Genomic DNA, 19,237 nt, shown 5'->3' with positions numbered 1-19,237 from the left:
CTTGCATTTTGCTTGGACTTGAATATCACTTCTTTACTTTGACACCAGCAAGCAGCATAAATGGATTGGGCTGCTATATTTTCAGTCCTAAGCACAATACAGCTAAAATTGTCCTTAACACTTCATTTGGACTTCAATTTGTGCACTCAACAAAATGCTAGGTTACTGATTTGTATTTAGATATATGTATATCAACTTTTTTTTAGGGTTCTATGTTAAAATACGTCTTTTAGTGTAGAATTGGCCTTAAGGGTTCGAAGGCAATCTAGCATTGAGAACTACTGAAAGTGGGATTCAGAAGGTGTTATAATACTTTACCCCAATTGTTCTAGGTTTCTCTAGTTGGTGAGTGGGTTCTTTATCCTTTCTTAGTGATGCCATTTGATTACATTAATTACACCTTAATTACAGCAATTACAAAGCACTGTTTTATTTGTCTAAATTTACTGAACATTTGCAGGTGAAGACTGGAAGAAGGCTCGTTTTCAACATCCATCAACTTTGCACATATTACAGCCTATGGATATCCATGTACAGTTGGCAAAATCAATGGTGGAAAGAGATACCAGGATGGCAAGGTAATATGTTAATGTTGAAAGGTTTTCTTTTTAATTACTGTGTACTGGAGAGGGGCTTTTTACAAAGGCTTGTAGGGACAGGGCAAGGGGGAATGGCTTTAACCTGACAGAAGAGAGATTTAGATGAGATCTATGGAAGAATTTCTTCCCGGTCAGAGTGGTGAGCCCCTGGCACAGGGTGCCCAGAGAAGCTGTAGCTGCCGCATCCCTGGTAGTGTTCAAGGATGGGTTGGATGGGGCTCTGAGCAACCTGGTCTAGTGGAAGATGTTTCTGCCCATGGCAGGGGGTTGGAACTGGATGGACTTTAAGGTACCTTCCAACCCAAACCATTCTAGGATTCTATATGATGAGTATAGATATTGTTAAGATTTGCATCAAGAATTCGTATTTGTCTTGGTGTTGAATCAGTTGTTTGTTTTTTTTTTGTTTTTTTTTTTGTTTTTATTTTGTTTCTATAGGTTTAAAGTATCAGGAGGACTTCCTTTGGTGCATGTCAGACTCTCTGACCAGAAAATCAAGGCAGTTTTTGATCTGATTGATAGCATTCCATTGCCTCAGAAATCATCTGTGTCAATTCCAAGCACAAAAGTAAGCTGGCTGTAATTAAGAAAACTGAAATACAAAAATGACATCACTAAAGTGGTCATTGTAAATGTGAATTCCTGCTAATGGCTGTGGTCTTCTTCACTTGAAGTAAGAGATCTGTTGCCCAGCTGAATTAGGCGAAGTGTCTTCATTATGACTTACAATCTGTAGGTGCTGGGCTTATTCAGACAAGTGTAGCTTAGCCTTTGTCGTTGTCATGCTGGTTTCAATGAAAATATTGGCAAAACTGACCTTTCTATGTAATATGAGGAGGCAAGATTAAAGATACATCAGCAGCAAAAAATATGACTGCGCATACCAAGTTATTCAGAGTGTAAAATAGTGATTTTTTTTTCTTCTTCTTTTTTCCTCTCTCTCTAGGTACCGGCTATTCCCACAATTTCTGTTGGTAAAGGCTTACTTCATACACCCCAGTTGTTAGCAGAAATGGTGTCAGGTAAGAAGCTACCGCTATGTCTTTGTAGAAGGCCATAACTTATGGAGTAGCTAACATTCTCAGGCAGCTATTGATCTTAGAGCATATTATAAGGACAGGAGAGATGAGCATGATTCATCATCTCTCATTTCAAGTGCGTAAGAAGATTCGATTAAGATGCTGATGCTACCTCAGAATGATGAAGTTGCTTTTTAAAAAGCAAAAGAACCAACCCCTTTTGGGGATTAATTAGTATTATGCATAAGCAACCTCTGCAAATGTGAGCTATTAATAACTGTATTAGGATGTCATTAGCAAACCAATTTAATTATTCAGTTATCATGAGGCATCTTTTTAGCGGAGCGTATTGAGAAACCTGTTTTTTCAAAATTGATTTAAATCCAAAGATGAACTTAATCAAATACTAATCTGCTGCTGCCACTCCAGGGCACATAGTTTGGGTTGGGCACATAAAAAAGGTGAATAACATGTCTAAAGGGATGTGTGCACTTGCATTAAGCAGCTAAGATGTGGCAAAAATAGTCTGTTACAAATATTATGTGTCCTGTCCTGAGTGTTTTGCAATAGCAAGTCTTTCTTTTTTTCTGAAAATGTGTTGACGCTATGGATCTGAGCATTTACTTCTGTGCCTGTTCGAGGGAAGAACTTTCCTATAGTGGAGTCTGGGGAAACCTGTTTCCTCTGGCTTTATAATTGGTTTTCCGTATCTGTGTTCTTGCATGTCTAATGATACAGCTATACTCCTTCCTTTTCTTAATAGGCCTTTAATTTTCTTCACTTTTCATCCAGTGGGTAAGAAAGTGGTATAGATCTACCTGTATTAGGTTTACGACGCTCATACAGTTTAAAATCCCCTTAGAATGGGAAAGAGAGGTGGGATATTTACCCCTGTTTATGGACATAAAGTTTACTAAGGATGAAATCACTTCTTTTCTATAGACTCTGAAGAAGAATATTTTGATTTTGAGGAAAGTTCTGAACCAACTGACAAGTCACTAAGTAAAGGAGAAGAGATAAAAAATGAGGAGACTGCTAAAGAGGAACTGATAGATCTTCAGCTGAAGTTTGAAATTAAAGAGGTATGTGTCTTGAATTCTATTTTTACCTTCTCCATAAGAATACTTAAAAAAATCCCCAACCCAGCATTCTGTTGCCAGTGTTCTTCAGATGTAGTGAATGCAAAAACGTAGCCACTACAGGAAAAAACCCCACATGTTTGTACAGATGTACTTCTGTGGGTTATTTGTATGTGGTATGCATACGACTTATTTTTTATATACGGCACGTATATAAATAAACATATATCTAGTTCATCTGGGTGTATGTATAAAAAAAGGCCCCAAACCCCTTTACTGGAGAATTCTTGGTAGAAAACAATAGTACCGAGTCATAATTTGGGGGTGGGTGCTGGGAAATTTGCACTGGAAGAACAAAGTAGATACCCAGGCAGACCACTTGCAAAGAGCAAATCCCCAGATATTTCTACGTTGTTTCTGTCTTTCACCATCAATCACTTTTTCCTATTTTTACCCTTTAACTCTGCAATAAAAATAAGAGCTTCCAGTAAAGCAGGCAAGGCAATATTTTTTTCCTTTTTTTATTGTTGAACTACATGTGAAAAGATGGTATTAACTCTGTGTTTCTTGCTCATCAGGTTTTAGTAGAACTCACTAGGCAGAAGAAAACTGAGGAAACAGTACTTGTATTTGATGTAATGCACCTTGGGACAGAAGCTACTGTCAGAACCTATAATTTAGCAGCTGTATCATATTTAAAGAAAATAAGCTTGGATTACTATGAAATTGGAGGTACTAAGCAATGGGAGAGAAGTGTACGTGTGTGTGTGTGTGTGTGTATCAGTCTGAAACTGGCTCTTCTGTCTCTTGTGCTCACTGAAATCTAAATGTGGTTCTAGTTTTCCAGTGACAGTACTGTCCATTGGCAGCGCTTGTCCCATTGATACACAGCTCATGATGAGCTCTGGAATCCTGCCATGATACTTATTAGATAAATAAGTAGCTTAATTTTAAATAAATAGCACTTCATCCAAATTGCTCAGTCTTTAGATGGAGAAGGGGTACAGACTTGCCATTTTGGACTTAACAAAGAGAAACAGGTGTTCTTATGTGTTGGTGCAGTGCATTTTAAGAAATGATATTGAAAATTAATCCCAATATTTAAGGCACAAATTCTTTGGTTCTCTGAAAGAGCAGGAATTACCCTAATTCTTGTGTATTTTGTGTGGTATGTTACAGGTAAAAAAGCACCCATTCATCTAATTAGCTCCTCAGATAAAGCTGGCTTAGACCTCCTGAAGGTTGAATATATCAAGGTATACTTACAGCTTCTTACATTTATTTGTAAAGCACTCGCATGTATTATCAAGTGTTAAACCTACAATTCAGAGCTAGTGGTTTGTTTTGAATCTTCTGAAGAGCACAGTGACTGGTTGGAATTAATGCTAACCTTCATGCAAATTATTATTTTCACAGGCTGACAGAAATGGGCCACACTTTCAGACTACTTTTGACAACACTGAACAGATGATTCGAGTGAGTGCCTTCAGATTTTACTGCCTGTTTTCTTTCTGTTTGCTTGCTTGCAAAGGAGGGATCAAGAATGGTTTTTTTTGGCTTTCGTGTTCCCCCGGCTTTGCAGCAGGGATATTTAAAGAATTAAAAAATCCTTGAGGGTTTTTATACAACTTAATATTAAAGCAGTATGTTAGTTGGTTTCTTAACTATAAGAGCTGTTTAGCTAGTTCATGTAGTTAAAATTCAAACTAATGTAGGAATGCATCTTCTCATGCATATGAGATGAAGTTCAAGTGCTGAGTATAAGAAAATTAACGGGTCCAGAAGTCTTTCCCTATACTGTTGGATCTGTTTGTATTGTGAGTTCCACATAATCAGCACTCTATTGACTAACTTGAACTCTTTTACGTTATATTTTTTTGTCTCATGTTTTCAACAGGTAGCTTTTTCATCATTGAACCTTCTACTGCATACAGAAGCCCTTATGTCTGCTGTCAGTTTTCTAACAGCTGTTAGTCCATCAGGCAGTGGAAGCACTGGAGACACACCAACTAAAGACAAAAAGCAAGAAGATGACACAATATTGAAGAAAGGTAGTTATGTTTGTCAAAATGGTGGTTCTGAAAGGATATATATCTGTTGTATGCTGTCAAAATGATCAAATCTAGAGAAACCTGATTAGCTTTGTAGTGTAGGTTGAAGATCAAAGCTCATGTTAATGTGGCTTACCAGGCTGGAGTATAGCTGGCTACTGGGTAGATATAGATAACCTAAAGAAAACCCCACTACTGTGAAACTATTGAGTTATTAATCTAATGTTTAAAATAATTATACTGTGCTATTTAATTCCTCTTAACCCAGCAATTACCCTGAATTTAAAAAGAGTAGAATTTTTTCAGTAGAGAGCTAGAATGGGAGTCATACCAGACATAGAATTACAAGCAAGTGCTGACATATTGTACTTTTATGAATAGAGTTGCCTTCAGAGGGAGAGTTGTTGTTCTAAGATGGGATCTTACAGAGTTAGTCATGGTAATGGTGATGAAAGAAACTATAGGACACAAAATTAAGTCATCTGGATGACCCCCCCCCCCAACCCTAAACCAAAACATCCCTCACATACCCTTAGGTATTTAAATTTTAAGTGAAAAATATTCATTCTATGTACACTGAAAATCCCCCCTCTCTCATTTCCAGTGGCTAGACCTTCCAAGGATAAAGATGTCTTCGATTTCAAGCTTTTTGCCAAGCTAGATGCATTCTATTTAAATATTTGTGATGAAAAAAAGAACATTGCAGAAATCAAGATACAAGGTATTGAATTCTTAGTTAGTAATAACTGATTTGGTAGTTCAGTTTCAAAGCAACTGATAATAATTAGACTGAAAATATTTAAGGTATAAATTTTCAGTATATAACTGTATATTTAACATTTAGTTGTTGTACAAACATGGCTTATGGTATTGTTTTCAAAATGTGTGTCATAATGGTTTGGCCTCCAGCTAGAAAAGCATGATAAATTATCCTTCAGGTAATCTCCTTCATGTTTTGAAGGAGTTGGATTATGAGTGACTTTTCATGTTGTATTGAGCTTTGGGTATTTTTCTACTATGCCTGAATTATTTAGAGTAAGAAACCCATTAAAACTGCTTACTTTGGTTCTGTACTCCTAGGGCTTGTTTGGGTTTCTTGTTCTGGTTTTGTTTCTTTTATTTTACCCCTCAACGGGATATAAATATTAAAGAATGTGTGATATACAAGAATATATAATCCAGTTCATTAAAAGTTTTCTGCTTGTGCCCATCTCTAATTCATTTGATGTATTCACACCAGATTTTGTATGGAGAAGGGTTGTATTCAAATACATTACAGTAACATCTTTTCTTATTAAACAAACTAATCTCTGTAATTAACTCAGTAGCTTGGTTATTAAGAGATGAACTATTGTTTGAATTTTTTTCTGTGAATAGCAGCTCATTTCTGTCCAGACATGATTGATACTGAGCCAGTATCTGTACTTGAAATATTTCTATTTTGTTTTGTTGCCAGCTATGGTGTGGCTGCATTTTCAAAGCTTAATGACACCATAGTGGACGCACTTGGGTTTGAACTCTAGACAATATACTTGTCTTCTGTGTCTGAGTGATAAAATGCAGAAAGTCTTTATTTCCAGAATTTAACTTAGAATACTTTATTTTGATAGTTGGAGAATTACCTCTAATTATTCTGACCTGAATACAGAAAAACTAAAGTGCCTTGGATCAGATAGAGCTCTTTTATTTACAGTCCCTTCAGCAAGGCATGTGGTAACTGGCTTAATTAATTTCATAACTGACAAAAGAATCAAGTGTGTTTAGGTATTTGTTGTGGGTTTTAAAAAAAAAATTGTTGAATTTAGCAAACTATTAAAAAAAGTTTATTAGTTTATTGCAATGTCTAATTTCTGTAAGTTTTTTCACTTCCACTACTGGTGTGGTGTGAAAATGAGGATTACTTCTGTTATGGGATACTACCGTTTCTCTCTTGATCCTTTACAGGTCTTGATTCGTCTCTTCTCCTTCAGTCAAGTCACACTGTATTCTTTGCCCGACTAAAGGACATAATTGTTACAGATGTTGATTCAAGGACTCTTCATAAAAAAGTACTCAACTACAAGATATTAAGTTTTACTTGATTCTTGGTTAGTTTTGTGTGTATAAAAGTGAAATGTAATGCATATTCTTATTCCACTCTTTCTGAAACATTGATTTGTTATGAATACCTCTTTTCAAATCAGATAGATGGTAAAGCATAGGTTTTCATATTACAAGAATGGGTGCCCCAAAAGATTAAAAAAAAATGAAGCTAGTATGCATCTGTTAGGCTGATGATATGTTTAGCTCTTGAGTCCCATTTTAGAAGCTGCTGATGGCTACTAGGTACTGTTTATCTCTTTCTAGGCTGTGTCGATAGTAGGAGATGAAGTTTTCAGTTTCAATCTGACATTAGATCCATATGCCACAGAGGGAGAAGCTTACACTGACATGTCAAAAGTGGATGGTACCGTATCTTTGAAAGTGGGCTGTATTCAGATAGTGTTCCTTCACAAATTTCTCATGTCTCTTTTGGTAAGTTTTTTTTTCTTCCTTTGTATGTTCTTGCTCAAATTAGTTGTCCTGGGTTCAGCAGTAGCAGTCATTTTTCTCCTTAGTAGCTGGTGCAGACCCAAGACTTTAGTCTTCCTTGTTTGTCTCAGTGCAAGTGATAACTGAAGTTTCTGAAAGAAAAGGATGGGCTTGATTTTTGTGTGTACTGTGAAAAAACTTGAAGCTCTAACTGGTTTGAAATTCAAAAACTAACACAGTGCAGGTAGGCCACTTGCCACATTCTGCTTTGGAAACAGAGAAAAGCTTGGTGCTACTAAAGTAATTTGGAGGTTTTGTGTTTGCTACCCTTTCTGCCTTGGCAAAAGTCTGAGTTGATTGCAGACATATCTGAACTAACATTAGAGACAAAACTGTCTGCAAGGTTAGATGCCGTGAGGACTACAAGCTAATCACTGTAAACATTTGTTTTGTACCTTCCTCTAATATCCTAATGTTAGCTTTTTACAGCACTAGTGAGCTTTCTGTCATTCAGTACTGGCTTTGAAAGGAATTAGTATTCACTGGGGACAAAGAGGGGATCTAAAAGTAATATGTAGGGATGGGTTTAAAATTAGTGATTGTATTGGTTAGTATGTTTTTGACCCTCTGTTGGAGGTCATGACAGAAGGCACTAGGTTGTCTTTACCCGGGATGGAATTTAACACACTAGGCAGTGTAATTGGCTGTTGATATTGGTTATGTTGATCATGTAAAATGAAAGTAATCTAGGTTAAAAAAACACTTACAGATATTTTTCCTTTCTTTTCTTATTTCCTTTCCTTTCTTATTCTAGACCTTCTTGAACAACTTTCAGACAGCTAAGGAGGCACTGAGTGCTGCTACAGTCCAAGCTGCAGAGAAGGCTGCTACAAGTGTAAAAGACTTGGCTCAAAGGAGTTTTCGACTTGCAATGGACATTCACTTGAAAGCACCAGTTATTGTCATTCCTCAGTCCTCAGTTTCCCCCAATGCTATAGTAGTAGATCTTGGCTTGATTAAAGTTCAGAATCAGTTTAGCTTGGTGTCTCCAGCAGGCAGTTCACTCCCTCCAGTCATTGACAAAATGGATGTGCAGCTGACACAGCTGAAGCTGTCTAGGTAAAGTGCACTTTACTAAGTAACACAGTAGCTAACTGGTAATATTAATACTCTGTAGGATATTAATCTGCTTGCTTAGAAACCATGGTTGGTGGCAGTATCAAAAAATTGGCAAATTTAAATGCTAACCTATTATCTTCAGGCAAATATATCAGTAGTAGAATAAGATACTGTTCTGCTTAGTAAGCCGTGGAAGCCTATAGAGATACTGCATTTGAGATTTTAAGATGTTGCTTTGAAAATGTAGCATATGACTCAACTTCTAATTTGTCCACCATGTGTTTTGTTTTTGTTCCCCCCACTTTGTTTTAAGGACTACTATGGAGACAGGTTTATTGCATCCAGACATTGAGATACTTCACCCTATTAATTTAAGCCTGTCTGTGAAACGAAATCTATCTGCAGCTTGGTTTCATGAATTACCAGTATTGGAGGTCACGGGGTATCTGGATACAATGAATGTAAGTCTTGTGAAAAAAAGGTGGTGAGAAGCTCATGATAATTCTTAACACAAGGCTAAGCTTTATGTTATTTCTGGACACAAAGATGCAAAAGTTGCATTTTAGGGATGTTAATAAGGTTTAAGTTGCATTTTAGGGATGTTGATAAGGTTTAACCTACCTGTGTGAATGTGGAGGTTTGAAAGTGTTATATAAACTACTCAGACTTCTGTGTGCATTTGTGGAACTGAGAGAAAGAAAAGGAAAAACTCTAATAAGAAAACTGAAAGGGGTGTCAAGGAGTCTGTGTTATCCCCTGCCAGGAGGCAGGACCAACTTAAATCAAATGTTTTTGTGTCCAGTTCTCTGAGCAAATCTCTTTTTCATTTTTTTTCGTTTTAAATGGAATCTTCTTGAGAGGAGTTGAAATTAATGCAAATATTTGCCTTAGTGACTCCAGCGTCGTTACTTCCTGTCTCCCTTGAATGACCTCCAGATAGTTTTTTTTCCTGGCAATTTATATACTATGAAAGAAAATACCAGATACATTTTGAGTGAAACTGGAATTTAATTAACATGAAGTAACATGTCATTTATACAAAAATACTAAAAGCACAGAAACACTAAATAAAGGCTGTGATATATATTGATGCAACTTTAGAACCTCTTTAATGTCCTAATCCTTCAACAATAAAGGGTTAAATGAATTTCATTGTGTTATTTAAGGGAGGAAGCAGCTGACAATAGATCTGTAAATAAGCACTCTGCTTGCCAGGAAACATTGCTCTGCTTTGCTAGTTAGTGATATATTAAAGAACAGTATGTTTGTCTTGCGAACTGTAATCTGCAATTTTGTAGGTTGTATTGAGTCAAGAGGATTTGAATGTCTTTCTCAAAGTGTTGACCGAAAACCTTGGTGAAGCAGAAGAAAAACTAACTCCTGCAAAATCAGTACTGCAAAGGGAAGGTCAGAAATGGGATTTTGTTGTCATGAATGTTAAGTATGTTAGCTTTCAGGAATAAGGGGAAGTGTTTATTATCTGGAAAGCAAGCTTAGATCTGAGAGCATCATGTGTGACGGATAAATGTGTCATAATTTTGCAAGGACAGTGTTTAATACTTGAAAAAAGTGAAAGCATTACAAGATAAAAGTTGGTAATTACGTTAGCTAAATTGTCTCAGAACTAGCAAGGTATTGAGATGTCAGAACTTTCTTGTTGCAGAACATGTTTCTGTTTCATTTGCTTGCTCTGAAGTTAAAGGCTGTGCTTGTGGAAATGTTGCTAGCTTATTTTAAGTGAACATAAGCCATCTAAACGAATAAAAGAATCGGATGTGTTTCTTGAGCTAAGCAAGTGGTGGCAATTTCAAAAGTTAACCAATTTAGTGAATGTTACAGGTAAAACCAGAGAAGTGGAGAAATCTGTTTTGACACAGGATAAGAGTGTTCTAGAAGGAATGCTGCCTGAAAAGACAAAAAGAACATTAAATGAAGATGTAGTCAATATGCTACTTAATTTTGAAATCAAAGAGGTATGTATCCATCTGTAAACTGTACTGTTACGATTCCAGTAAGTGAATTAAGTCTATTTCTCATAAGCAGTGGGCTACCCAAGTCCATTTTAGCTGCTTTAAGATGATACACAGCAACCAGAAGAGAATAAAAACCCAGAACCCAGATTCTTCAGCTGTTTCTTGATCTGTCTTCTTTGTCTGTATTATGTGAGATTGTATTTATGGAATATTTAACATAGGCAATACATCTAATGGGGAAAACCAGACTTATTTTAGATGTTTTGCACTCTCCTAGCCTTAATCCTTTATTAAGCTGTATATGATTCTCTTATTAACAAACCAGCTGAAATAAGCTAGAACTAGTGTTTTTCCTTTAGGGATACTAAGTCTGAAGGTTAGGTTGTAGATGAAGTACTGGCTAATGCAATCAATCGGTTAACAAAGATACCTATGCCTAAGAAATCATCCAGGCAGGCAGGGCCAGCAGGGAAATGTATTCTATGTGCGTGGTAGGAGATCATGTAAAAAGCCTTAGTTTTAAGGGCATTAGAAAAACTTGTTCCATAGCTGGAGTGTAAACAGGTAGCAAGTTGCTAGCATCCCAGGTTTTGGGTTTTTCTGATTTTGCAGAATTACAGTTGCAATTGGCTGGTGAGGTACCAGTCAACAAAGAGCAGGTAGTTATCCAGTGGGTATCACTAGTACATGTGGGAGCTTCTAGCTTTCAGAATAGCTGTTTTGGCTGTGAAGAATTTTATTTTAATGGTAGGACTGAGGCATTATTACAGGCTAACCTGTGGTGCTTTGTGTTGTCTCATTTAATCATTTTATCTTATGAACAATTTTGTCTTCTTTAATATGGTTTTACACAGGCTTCGCATGGAATTTTTTACCAGCGTCCACTTTGTCTGTGTACTCTGTATGTTGGGTTATTACTGTTAAAATGCTAATTTGTTAATATACAAAGTGTATGCCACTTGGTGATGCAGACGAAGTATCGACAAACCTGAATTCTTTAAATTCCTCATGTGGTAAACTGTTAGGCGAGGCAATTCTTAGTTTGCAGCAATGGAAGATGATTGCCTTATGAAATAAATGCATTGAAATGAACATAATTCCTAAATAACTATAGCTACTTCTACTTTAATTTTCAGCTACATTTAGAAACACAAGTTTTTTCTCATTTCCAAAGTTCTGATCATGTAATGCTTAAAACCTCCTATAAATTAGGAATTGTAATGTTGCAACATTTGTGGCTTTAATTGTTATTTTCATAGTAACAGATATTCAGAGATAGATTCATGTTGCTGTTTTATGCTGTCCTTCCCTCCAGACCAGTATGATTTGTAGTAATCCTTATTTCCATAATCAAACTTTCTGTGTAGCACTGTAGCACTGAAGCATAGCTTGATAAGATAAAGATGTACTGCCACAACAAAAGTAAATTCTAGCCAGATTTAGTCTAGATTAATACTGCTTTTGAAGCCTAGTTACAACTGCATGCCATAATATCTGGACAGCTTTACTGAGATAGCAGACTTGTTTCCCTTTCCGTATTCCAGGTTGCAATAACCTTGATGAAGCAGGTTCAGAAAGAGAGACATCCGTTACATATTCTGACTGTGCTGCAGCTTGGAACTGAAACCAAAATTAGAAATCATGAGTTGACAGCAGCAGCATATCTGAAAAAAATTATGATGAGATGTATTGAAATCAATGGTAAGTCATCTCGAAAGCTGAAACGCAGTCTACAGTACAGTGTGTGCAGGCAGCTTGTGTAGTAAGAGGGTAGCACAGTCATAAATAATAACTCGGGGAGAAGGAAAGGGCGAAAAGCTATGTTCTGATTTAACTTAATGAAATGTCATGTGTCATTTAGATTGAGTTAATCTGTTTTACTCCTGTTGCTAGAGTTAGCTTGAGTTAATCTGAGTTAGTTGCCTGCTTTGAGTAGGAAGGGTCATTCCCGAGAAGTATTCCATCTGTTCGGAGGGTTTTGATGAACTTCTGAAGCTGCGCTTTATGGCCAGTTCTGACAACACTGGAGATCCAGCCTGCTTCCTTGATGGGTCAGGTAGCAATTCAAAGTAATATTGAAGTAATGACAGAAATAGCCAGTATTCAAAGTAGAAAAGTATAGCGTATAAAAATATATAAAGTTTATAATATATAATGTCTATTTCTAGAAATAGAAAAATGTAAATACAGGAATGAAAAACTAATTAAAGGAATGCAAATAACTTTCCAGTTTTGAATATTCTTCCAGGACCAAGAAAGTTAGTTTTTCTATCTTAATTAAAAATAAAATCAAATCAGTACAGCATTTCACAAGGTAATGCTTAATCTGCAACTTCTCAATGAAAAGAGATGCTTACCTTAACTGTTTAAGCAACAATAATATATTACTGAGAATTAGCATGGCGGTATTCCATAGGTGAAATAAAGCTCATCAGTGGAAATAATTTATGGTTTTATTTCTTAATTTTCAGACTCAAAAGGAGATCCCCTTTGCATTATTAATTCTTCAAGTGAGACAGATGAACATCTTCTGAAGATGGAATACATTAAGGTTTCAATACCTTTTAACTAAGATTATATGGGAATTAAAATAAGGCTTCCATACTTGGGCTGTGTTTGGGTTTGTTGGGTTTTTTTTTGCTGGTTTTAAAACCTGTAGGATTTATATCTCAAGCTTATGTATGTCTTCTTCCAAATGCCTGTTGTTTAACGTCCACACTCCACTGCTTCCATATAGTGCTTGCTTCATAAGTCAACACAATTACTGAAATCACTGGTGAAGCCAAATGTTTGTATGCGTTCTCTGTGAACAACACAGATTAGAGCCTTTGTGAAATTTAGCAGATTGAGAGAGTCTTTGCCTATGTAAGTGATAGGTGGCTCTCTACAGGTAGCAAGCAACCTCCAAAAACTGCACAAAAACTTGGGAAGCTGATAGGTTGTAGAACCAGTGGGCTATTAGTTTTCCTATCTATAATAGCATAAACAAGTGAATTCGTTCTGACAGAGTACTAAGTATCAATTGATCCAGTTTAAAAACATCCTAGGTAAGAGAAAATCTTGTAACTGGCCAGTTGAACTTTTACAACATGTATGTTATAAAATGTCACTGAGCATTTGCTAGTACCCTGTTCTGGTTGCACTGATCATGTGCTATATTTAGAGAACTTGTTTATGCATCACTTTCCTTTGTTTTCTTTGCAGTGGGAATAATCCTTATACCTGTGTGTGTGGCAAATTCAATTAATTCAGTTAATAAATTCAGTTAATTCAATAGAGACTGACTGTGTGCTTGGGCTCTCTTATTTCTTCCCTTAGGCAGATGCTGATGGACCAGATTTTGTTACTGCTTACGGAAGCACCAAGCAAAACATCAATGTGAGTACTGGATGTGTGTAATTTGCTTTAAGCTTCTCAAATAGCAACAGTTGTGTGAAATAGTTAGTTACTCACTTGTTTTCTCATTTAAGGGAAAAAAAAGCCCCAGGAAACAAACAAAAACTCAACCCAAAACCCAATCTCCTAACTCTGTCATTATGAGAGCTTACTGCTTTATATTTAACTACTTCAAAGAGGAATCCAGGAGGGAAAAAGGATTATTATTATTATTTTACAGAAGTATTTAGTTGTATTAATTTTTTAAACTAGAAGATTTACATTTTTAGCTAGTTATAATTTATAAGCACATATTTCTAACTGAGACCTGTAGGATAAATTTTATTTCTAGGGTGATACACTTGGTACTGTGTGGAACGAAGGCTTTGTGTTCAGAGTTTAAAAGTTTGTAACAGTGAAATTTAGATGTGCAGTGACAGGTCAAACAAGCATTTTCAGGTCCTTTTGCTTTTAAACCGTTTCCTTTAAAGTAGTAGTGGTGGATGAAGTTCGCTTCTTAACAGCCGTATGTGGAGTTTGAAGTGCCTGAGCAACTTCAGAGTTGAGAGAATGACATCCTTAATGTAACCAGTAAAACCAGCATTTACCAAGAATTGCTTTGAGCCAGAAGTCAGGTAGCGGATATTTGGTTTCATGAAGTAGTACTGGATGGAGTAGTTGCTACTCACATAATTTCTATTCTGATTGCAGAGTTTGAGTCGTCTTGTTTTATTCTGTCATACATACTAAAATATCCCTACCTGTGGTTGGTTCTGGAGGTGTCAACCAAAGTGTTCAATAGTCCACAATGAAATGCAGCAGAACTAAGCTTACCGAAAAAGCATAACCACACAAAGCATCCATTTTCAGATTGACACAGTTCCTCTATAGTTGTATTAAGCTCCTGTTCCATAGCTCCCTCATCTGTTCTGGAGCTTGTGTCGTGTTAACTTGGAGGAAATAGAAGCTTAATTCTGTGATAATAAAGCTGAGTTTTTATGCAATAGACTGCTACTAAATAACAGTGTCACTCTGTCTTGCCCTCATTTTAGGTCATCTTTTCATGTTTGGATATAGTACTCCACACAGAGGCTTTGCTTTCCATCATGAGTTTTCTCACGTTCAGTATTCCATCAGGTGGTCTTCCCAGTACTGATAAAGTATCATACCACAAGCCTCAAATAAAAGAACAAGAAAAAGGAAGTACAGTTAAACCAGGTAATGTGGCATTAGAAAGGCCATGCTTTTGTTGCTTAACAGCATCTCACCTTTGGTTTCAGAATACTGGTTTGGGTGGTTGCAGTACATTTCGGTGAGAAAATAATCTTGTAAAAAAAAAAAAAAAAAAAGGCACCAGATATTTTTTTCCATTGCTTAATTTTACAGATTCTCCTTACTCAATATAACTTCCCTAGGTAGCGGTGTGACTTTATTAAAGAAGTTGAATAAATGATATTACAATGACCAGTACTAGAGCCTTTCCAAAGCGTCAGTGTCACAACCATGTTGCTTTCCAATTGAAAAAGGCTCAAAAGGGTGCTTCTATAGCTGAAAATAAACATTCTTAAGCCTAGAGGAAGAAAAGAGAAGTTCTGAACTCAAGGCTGTTGTGCTTCTTTTAACGATTGGTACTGTAACCTTGAAATAGTGTGAGGTTTTTGTATGGAATCTACTTCAGAATGTTTTCTCAGGTTCTGTGTGATTGATTCTTGTGTTTGTAGCATTGTTTGGGAAATTCAGGGAGCATTCCTCATGTGAAGTAGTGTTTGTAATAATGAAATGCCCACTGTATTCTGCATACTGTTGCATGAAAACTAGATATAAAAAAGGAGCAAAAAACATCATCTTGATTGCTCTTTGCCTGGGTTAGTTGTTGACTGTTGTTGTGCCAGAAGAAAACTGTGTTAATAGAAGAATTGTTTCATGTCTTAACTAAAAAATAGAGTAATTTTTAAGGAATAACTCCAGGTTGCTTTTGGAATAGTTGATGTATGTACAAAACAAATAATCTGACATTCTTCTGAAGTTCTTACATGACTCTTGTGTTTCCTGTCCAGTGTCTGGTAATGCAGCCCATGATGATATCTGTGAACTAAAACTCACTGCAAAGCTAAATGCATTCAGTATTACAGTGTGTGATCAGACCTGTAGCCTTGCAGACATTAGAATACAAGGTAAGGGTATCAGTTTATTTGGCTGTAGCAAAAGTTATATTGTTCCCCTCCATTCTTTCACTTCTGAAAGGTTAGCATGAGTGCATCATAGATGTGTTTAGTATATGTTTGAATGTGTTTTCATTGTATGATATGATTGCAATTAAATATTTTAATAAACAAAAATCCTACAAGGGAAGAAAATATTTGACATGGAAAAAGAAGACAATTTCTAAGTGGAGTAAACTCAAAAGAAATGAAGGCACTATGTAATAAATAAAACAAGCTTCCATTTTTCACTAGCTAGATACTAGATACTGTTGGGAATTTTTACTCCACTCTTAGAGTCAATTTATGCTGGCAAATTTATCATGTGTAGTAAGGTTAGCGTTGGTTGTTACATGGTAGAATGCTGATTTCTAAGCTGTTCTTGTTCTTCATAGTCAGTAATAAATAATGCTTCTATTTTAAAAAGCTGGTGACTTTAAAAATGCACTTCAACAAATTATTATCTTCTTCCTTTTGTCTCAAATCAGGAATGGATGCATCTGTAGTAATGAAACCTAAAAAGATTAAGGTGTTTTCCAGACTTGAGGACATTGTAATTACAAACGTTGATCCAAAAACAGTCCATAAAAAGGTGATGTGATGTGCGGACTTTAAACAAAATTAGCTGGTTCTTTGTTTAATGACAGCTCTGTAGTTGGTTTGTGGTGTTGTATAATATTAAGTGCAATGTAATGTACAAAATGTTAAGCAAAGTTTCACTGGTAATTTCCTTTATCTCAGGGTAGCAAAACATGTTTCCATTCTTCTTTCTAATCATGTTTGCATTCATGTGTTTAATTGTGTAGCATGGGTTAAATATAAAATGGGCTACAGATAACTAAGTGCAAAGAGACAAACCTTTTGTGCCTAACCTATGTATGTCCAAGTATTGCTGATAAGTTGCAATTAATCTTTATGTAGGAATATTTCTTGTTTGATAAACCTAAGTAGTAATTCTATCACAGATTACTGTCTGCTAGTATTAACTACACACACTTAATCTTCTAGGCTGTCTCCATAATGGGAGATGAAGTGTTTAGATTTCACATATCACTTTATCCAGATGCTACTGCTGGGGAAGCCTACAGTGATATGTCAAGGGTGGATGGTAAAATGTCTCTGAAAGTGGGCTGCATCCAAGTAATTTACCTACATAAATTCTTTATGTCTCTCTTGGTAAGTCATTAGTTTCAGTTCTTTTCTTGACATTAGAAGTTTATTAAGAAAATAAAATGCAGTCAACTCTTTGTAACCTGAGCTCTATACAAGCTTATAAGAATTATTTTGCTGAAGAGGTGTCACTTAAGTTGCACTGCTTTATGCAAGAATGACAAATAAGGAAAAGGATGACAGAACAAATACAGAACTAAAGTTGATAGCTTTAATAATATCTTAAAACCTAAATAAGCAAGCAGTGTCTTAGCTTGTGCATGATTTTAACTTTTTTCTGGTTTGAAACTCATCTGGTTGAATGGGAAGTTCATATTTCTGCCAGAGCTATATTGCTTCTCTTAAGTTTATGTTTTCCCTGGGTCTTGCCTTTTTTGCAGGGCTTATTTGCTCTCATAGAACTCTTACTTTTTTCACTACCTTCCAACAGGACTTCCTAAACAATTTCCAAACGGCACAAGAAGCCCTGACGGCAGTCACTGTCCAGGCGGCAGAAATGGCTGCTTCCAGCATGAAAGACTTTGCTAAAAAGAGCTTCCGCCTCTTAATGGATGTCAACCTGAAAGCGCCAGTTATAGTTGTTCCCGAATCCTCAACTTCATCTAATGCTTTGGTAGCTGATCTTGGCTTAATCAGAGTTCAGAATGAATTCAAGCTGGTGTCTTCAGATGAATCTTTGCTTCCTCCAGTCATTGACAACATGGACGTGCAGCTAACTCATTTGAAATTATCAAGGTATACACAGGCTTTTCTTCTGAGTAGAAAAGTGTTCATATGGAAAACAGGCTCATGTTTGATGTGCAGAATTGTTCTATTATTTAAAGATGATGGGTGATAAAAACATATTAAACCCAAACACCTATCTTGCTCACCCCACAGCTAAGTTTAGGAGTGCTTTTAGACAGGGGCATATGTCCGCAGTGTCTGAAGTTTCATGGGAAGAAAGGAATAATAGGGCAATAATTGAGTTCATCTTAAGTGCATACCTGCACGTAAGTGCATGTAAGTGCACATTATTATTATGAAATTAAGTATACCCATAATCCTGCTAGATCAGTATATTTGGGATTCTGTAGCTACTAAACGTTTCCTCTGCTGCTTCCACTGTCTTTTGTAGGTGCATCATATCCACAGAGTCTCAACCAGATTCTGAAATTCTGCGTCCTGTGAGTTTGACTTTACTGGTCCAGAGAAATTTAGCAGCAACTTGGTATCATGAAGCACCAACGATTGGTATTAAAGGAGACTTGAAGCCAATGCAGGTAATGCCGTGGCAAAGCAGAGGTGCATCAAAAGTTACATGTTTTCTCAGAATAGTATTTAGCCTAGTGAAGGAGCTTGTGAACTAGTTGCAATTTGTAATTATTACAGTGTTAAAAGACTTCCAGCTTGACTGTCTAATTTCTAGATCTGTATGATGAATATTTTTGGTGTAGCAGCAAGTATTTCATACAAACGGAGTAAAACCTATTGTAATTTTTCTGAGGGTCTGTTGGAGCTATCCTTTGACTCAACAGTCAGTAAATTCCTTGTGGCTATCTGTTGAGTCAGCATTTAAAATCCAGATTTCAAATTTTAAATTGTTTAATCTGTAATGTTCAAGTTATTTGAGTGTTTAGATTTATTAGAAATGTGAAGGGTAGGTGTGAAACTTTGATATACAACAGGTAAAAATTAGGGTTGATATGTTTGCAGAGGGAGGGTTTTACTTTTTCTCTACATTAACCATATGAAATAAGTGGGTAAAAGTGGACTGGGGGGGGCTTTTACTTGTTCATGAGTCCTAATTCATTGCTGTATCTGTGTTGTGGCCAAATGTGGCACTGTGAAAATGTAGAAAAAATATTTGAACACTGTAATATGGGTTTAGTGACTGCGTCTTGTGACTTGATACTGCTTATTTTTTTTCACACTCGTTATAATTGGATTCAGATCCATTAACTCTTTAAAAGCCTACTGAATGACAGTTTCTTTAGCATATACAATGTAAATCTTGACATTAATGTTATCTGGCAATGTTTCTGGATTGCTTAATTGTTAAGAAGTGCTTATGATCCTCAATTACTCGTCTTTTTAGCAGGCAAAAAGCTTTTGCAAGACTGGTGTTTCTCATGTGGAGTGTTAGTGCTTGTTGTAACTC

The 19,237-nt window shown here is 36.2% G+C and overlaps 1 protein-coding gene across 4 annotated transcripts in view; it reads left to right on the top strand.

Annotated features, from left to right (window-relative positions):
• The window catches only part of VPS13C (vacuolar protein sorting 13 homolog C), a 90,958-nt gene that overhangs the window by 29,205 nt on the left and 42,516 nt on the right, over positions 1-19,237 (top strand). For all 4 annotated transcript variants that reach the window (XR_009742245.1, XM_061447169.1, XM_061447168.1 and 1 more), the window contains 24 exons: positions 461-578; positions 1,038-1,167; positions 1,546-1,621; positions 2,561-2,700; positions 3,276-3,429; positions 3,877-3,953; positions 4,114-4,173; positions 4,595-4,748; positions 5,353-5,469; positions 6,693-6,796; positions 7,095-7,262; positions 8,074-8,378; positions 8,692-8,839; positions 9,677-9,785; positions 10,218-10,351; positions 11,896-12,052; positions 12,823-12,902; positions 13,670-13,729; positions 14,779-14,944; positions 15,784-15,900; positions 16,416-16,519; positions 16,936-17,103; positions 17,528-17,832; positions 18,215-18,359. Coding sequence is in view for 3 of the 4 variants with exons in the window: in XM_061447169.1 (XP_061303153.1) it covers positions 461-578; positions 1,038-1,167; positions 1,546-1,621; positions 2,561-2,700; positions 3,276-3,429; positions 3,877-3,953; positions 4,114-4,173; positions 4,595-4,748; positions 5,353-5,469; positions 6,693-6,796; positions 7,095-7,262; positions 8,074-8,378; positions 8,692-8,839; positions 9,677-9,785; positions 10,218-10,351; positions 11,896-12,052; positions 12,823-12,902; positions 13,670-13,729; positions 14,779-14,944; positions 15,784-15,900; positions 16,416-16,519; positions 16,936-17,103; positions 17,528-17,832; positions 18,215-18,359 (3,296 nt within the window). In the remaining variant the exon portion in view is untranslated. The remainder of the gene's footprint in view (positions 1-460; positions 579-1,037; positions 1,168-1,545; positions 1,622-2,560; positions 2,701-3,275; positions 3,430-3,876; positions 3,954-4,113; positions 4,174-4,594; positions 4,749-5,352; positions 5,470-6,692; positions 6,797-7,094; positions 7,263-8,073; positions 8,379-8,691; positions 8,840-9,676; positions 9,786-10,217; positions 10,352-11,895; positions 12,053-12,822; positions 12,903-13,669; positions 13,730-14,778; positions 14,945-15,783; positions 15,901-16,415; positions 16,520-16,935; positions 17,104-17,527; positions 17,833-18,214; positions 18,360-19,237) is intronic.

This window comes from Pezoporus flaviventris, unplaced genomic scaffold (assembly GCF_033815535.1).
Source record: "Pezoporus flaviventris isolate CSIRO_AGI_PZ_B2104156 unplaced genomic scaffold, CSIRO_AGI_Pfla_v1 ptg000006l, whole genome shotgun sequence".
NCBI classification, from domain to species: domain Eukaryota; kingdom Metazoa; phylum Chordata; class Aves; order Psittaciformes; family Psittacidae; genus Pezoporus; species Pezoporus flaviventris.
The sequence above is the reverse complement of the archived record's forward strand: the minus strand, read 5'-3'. Positions and strand labels throughout refer to the sequence as shown.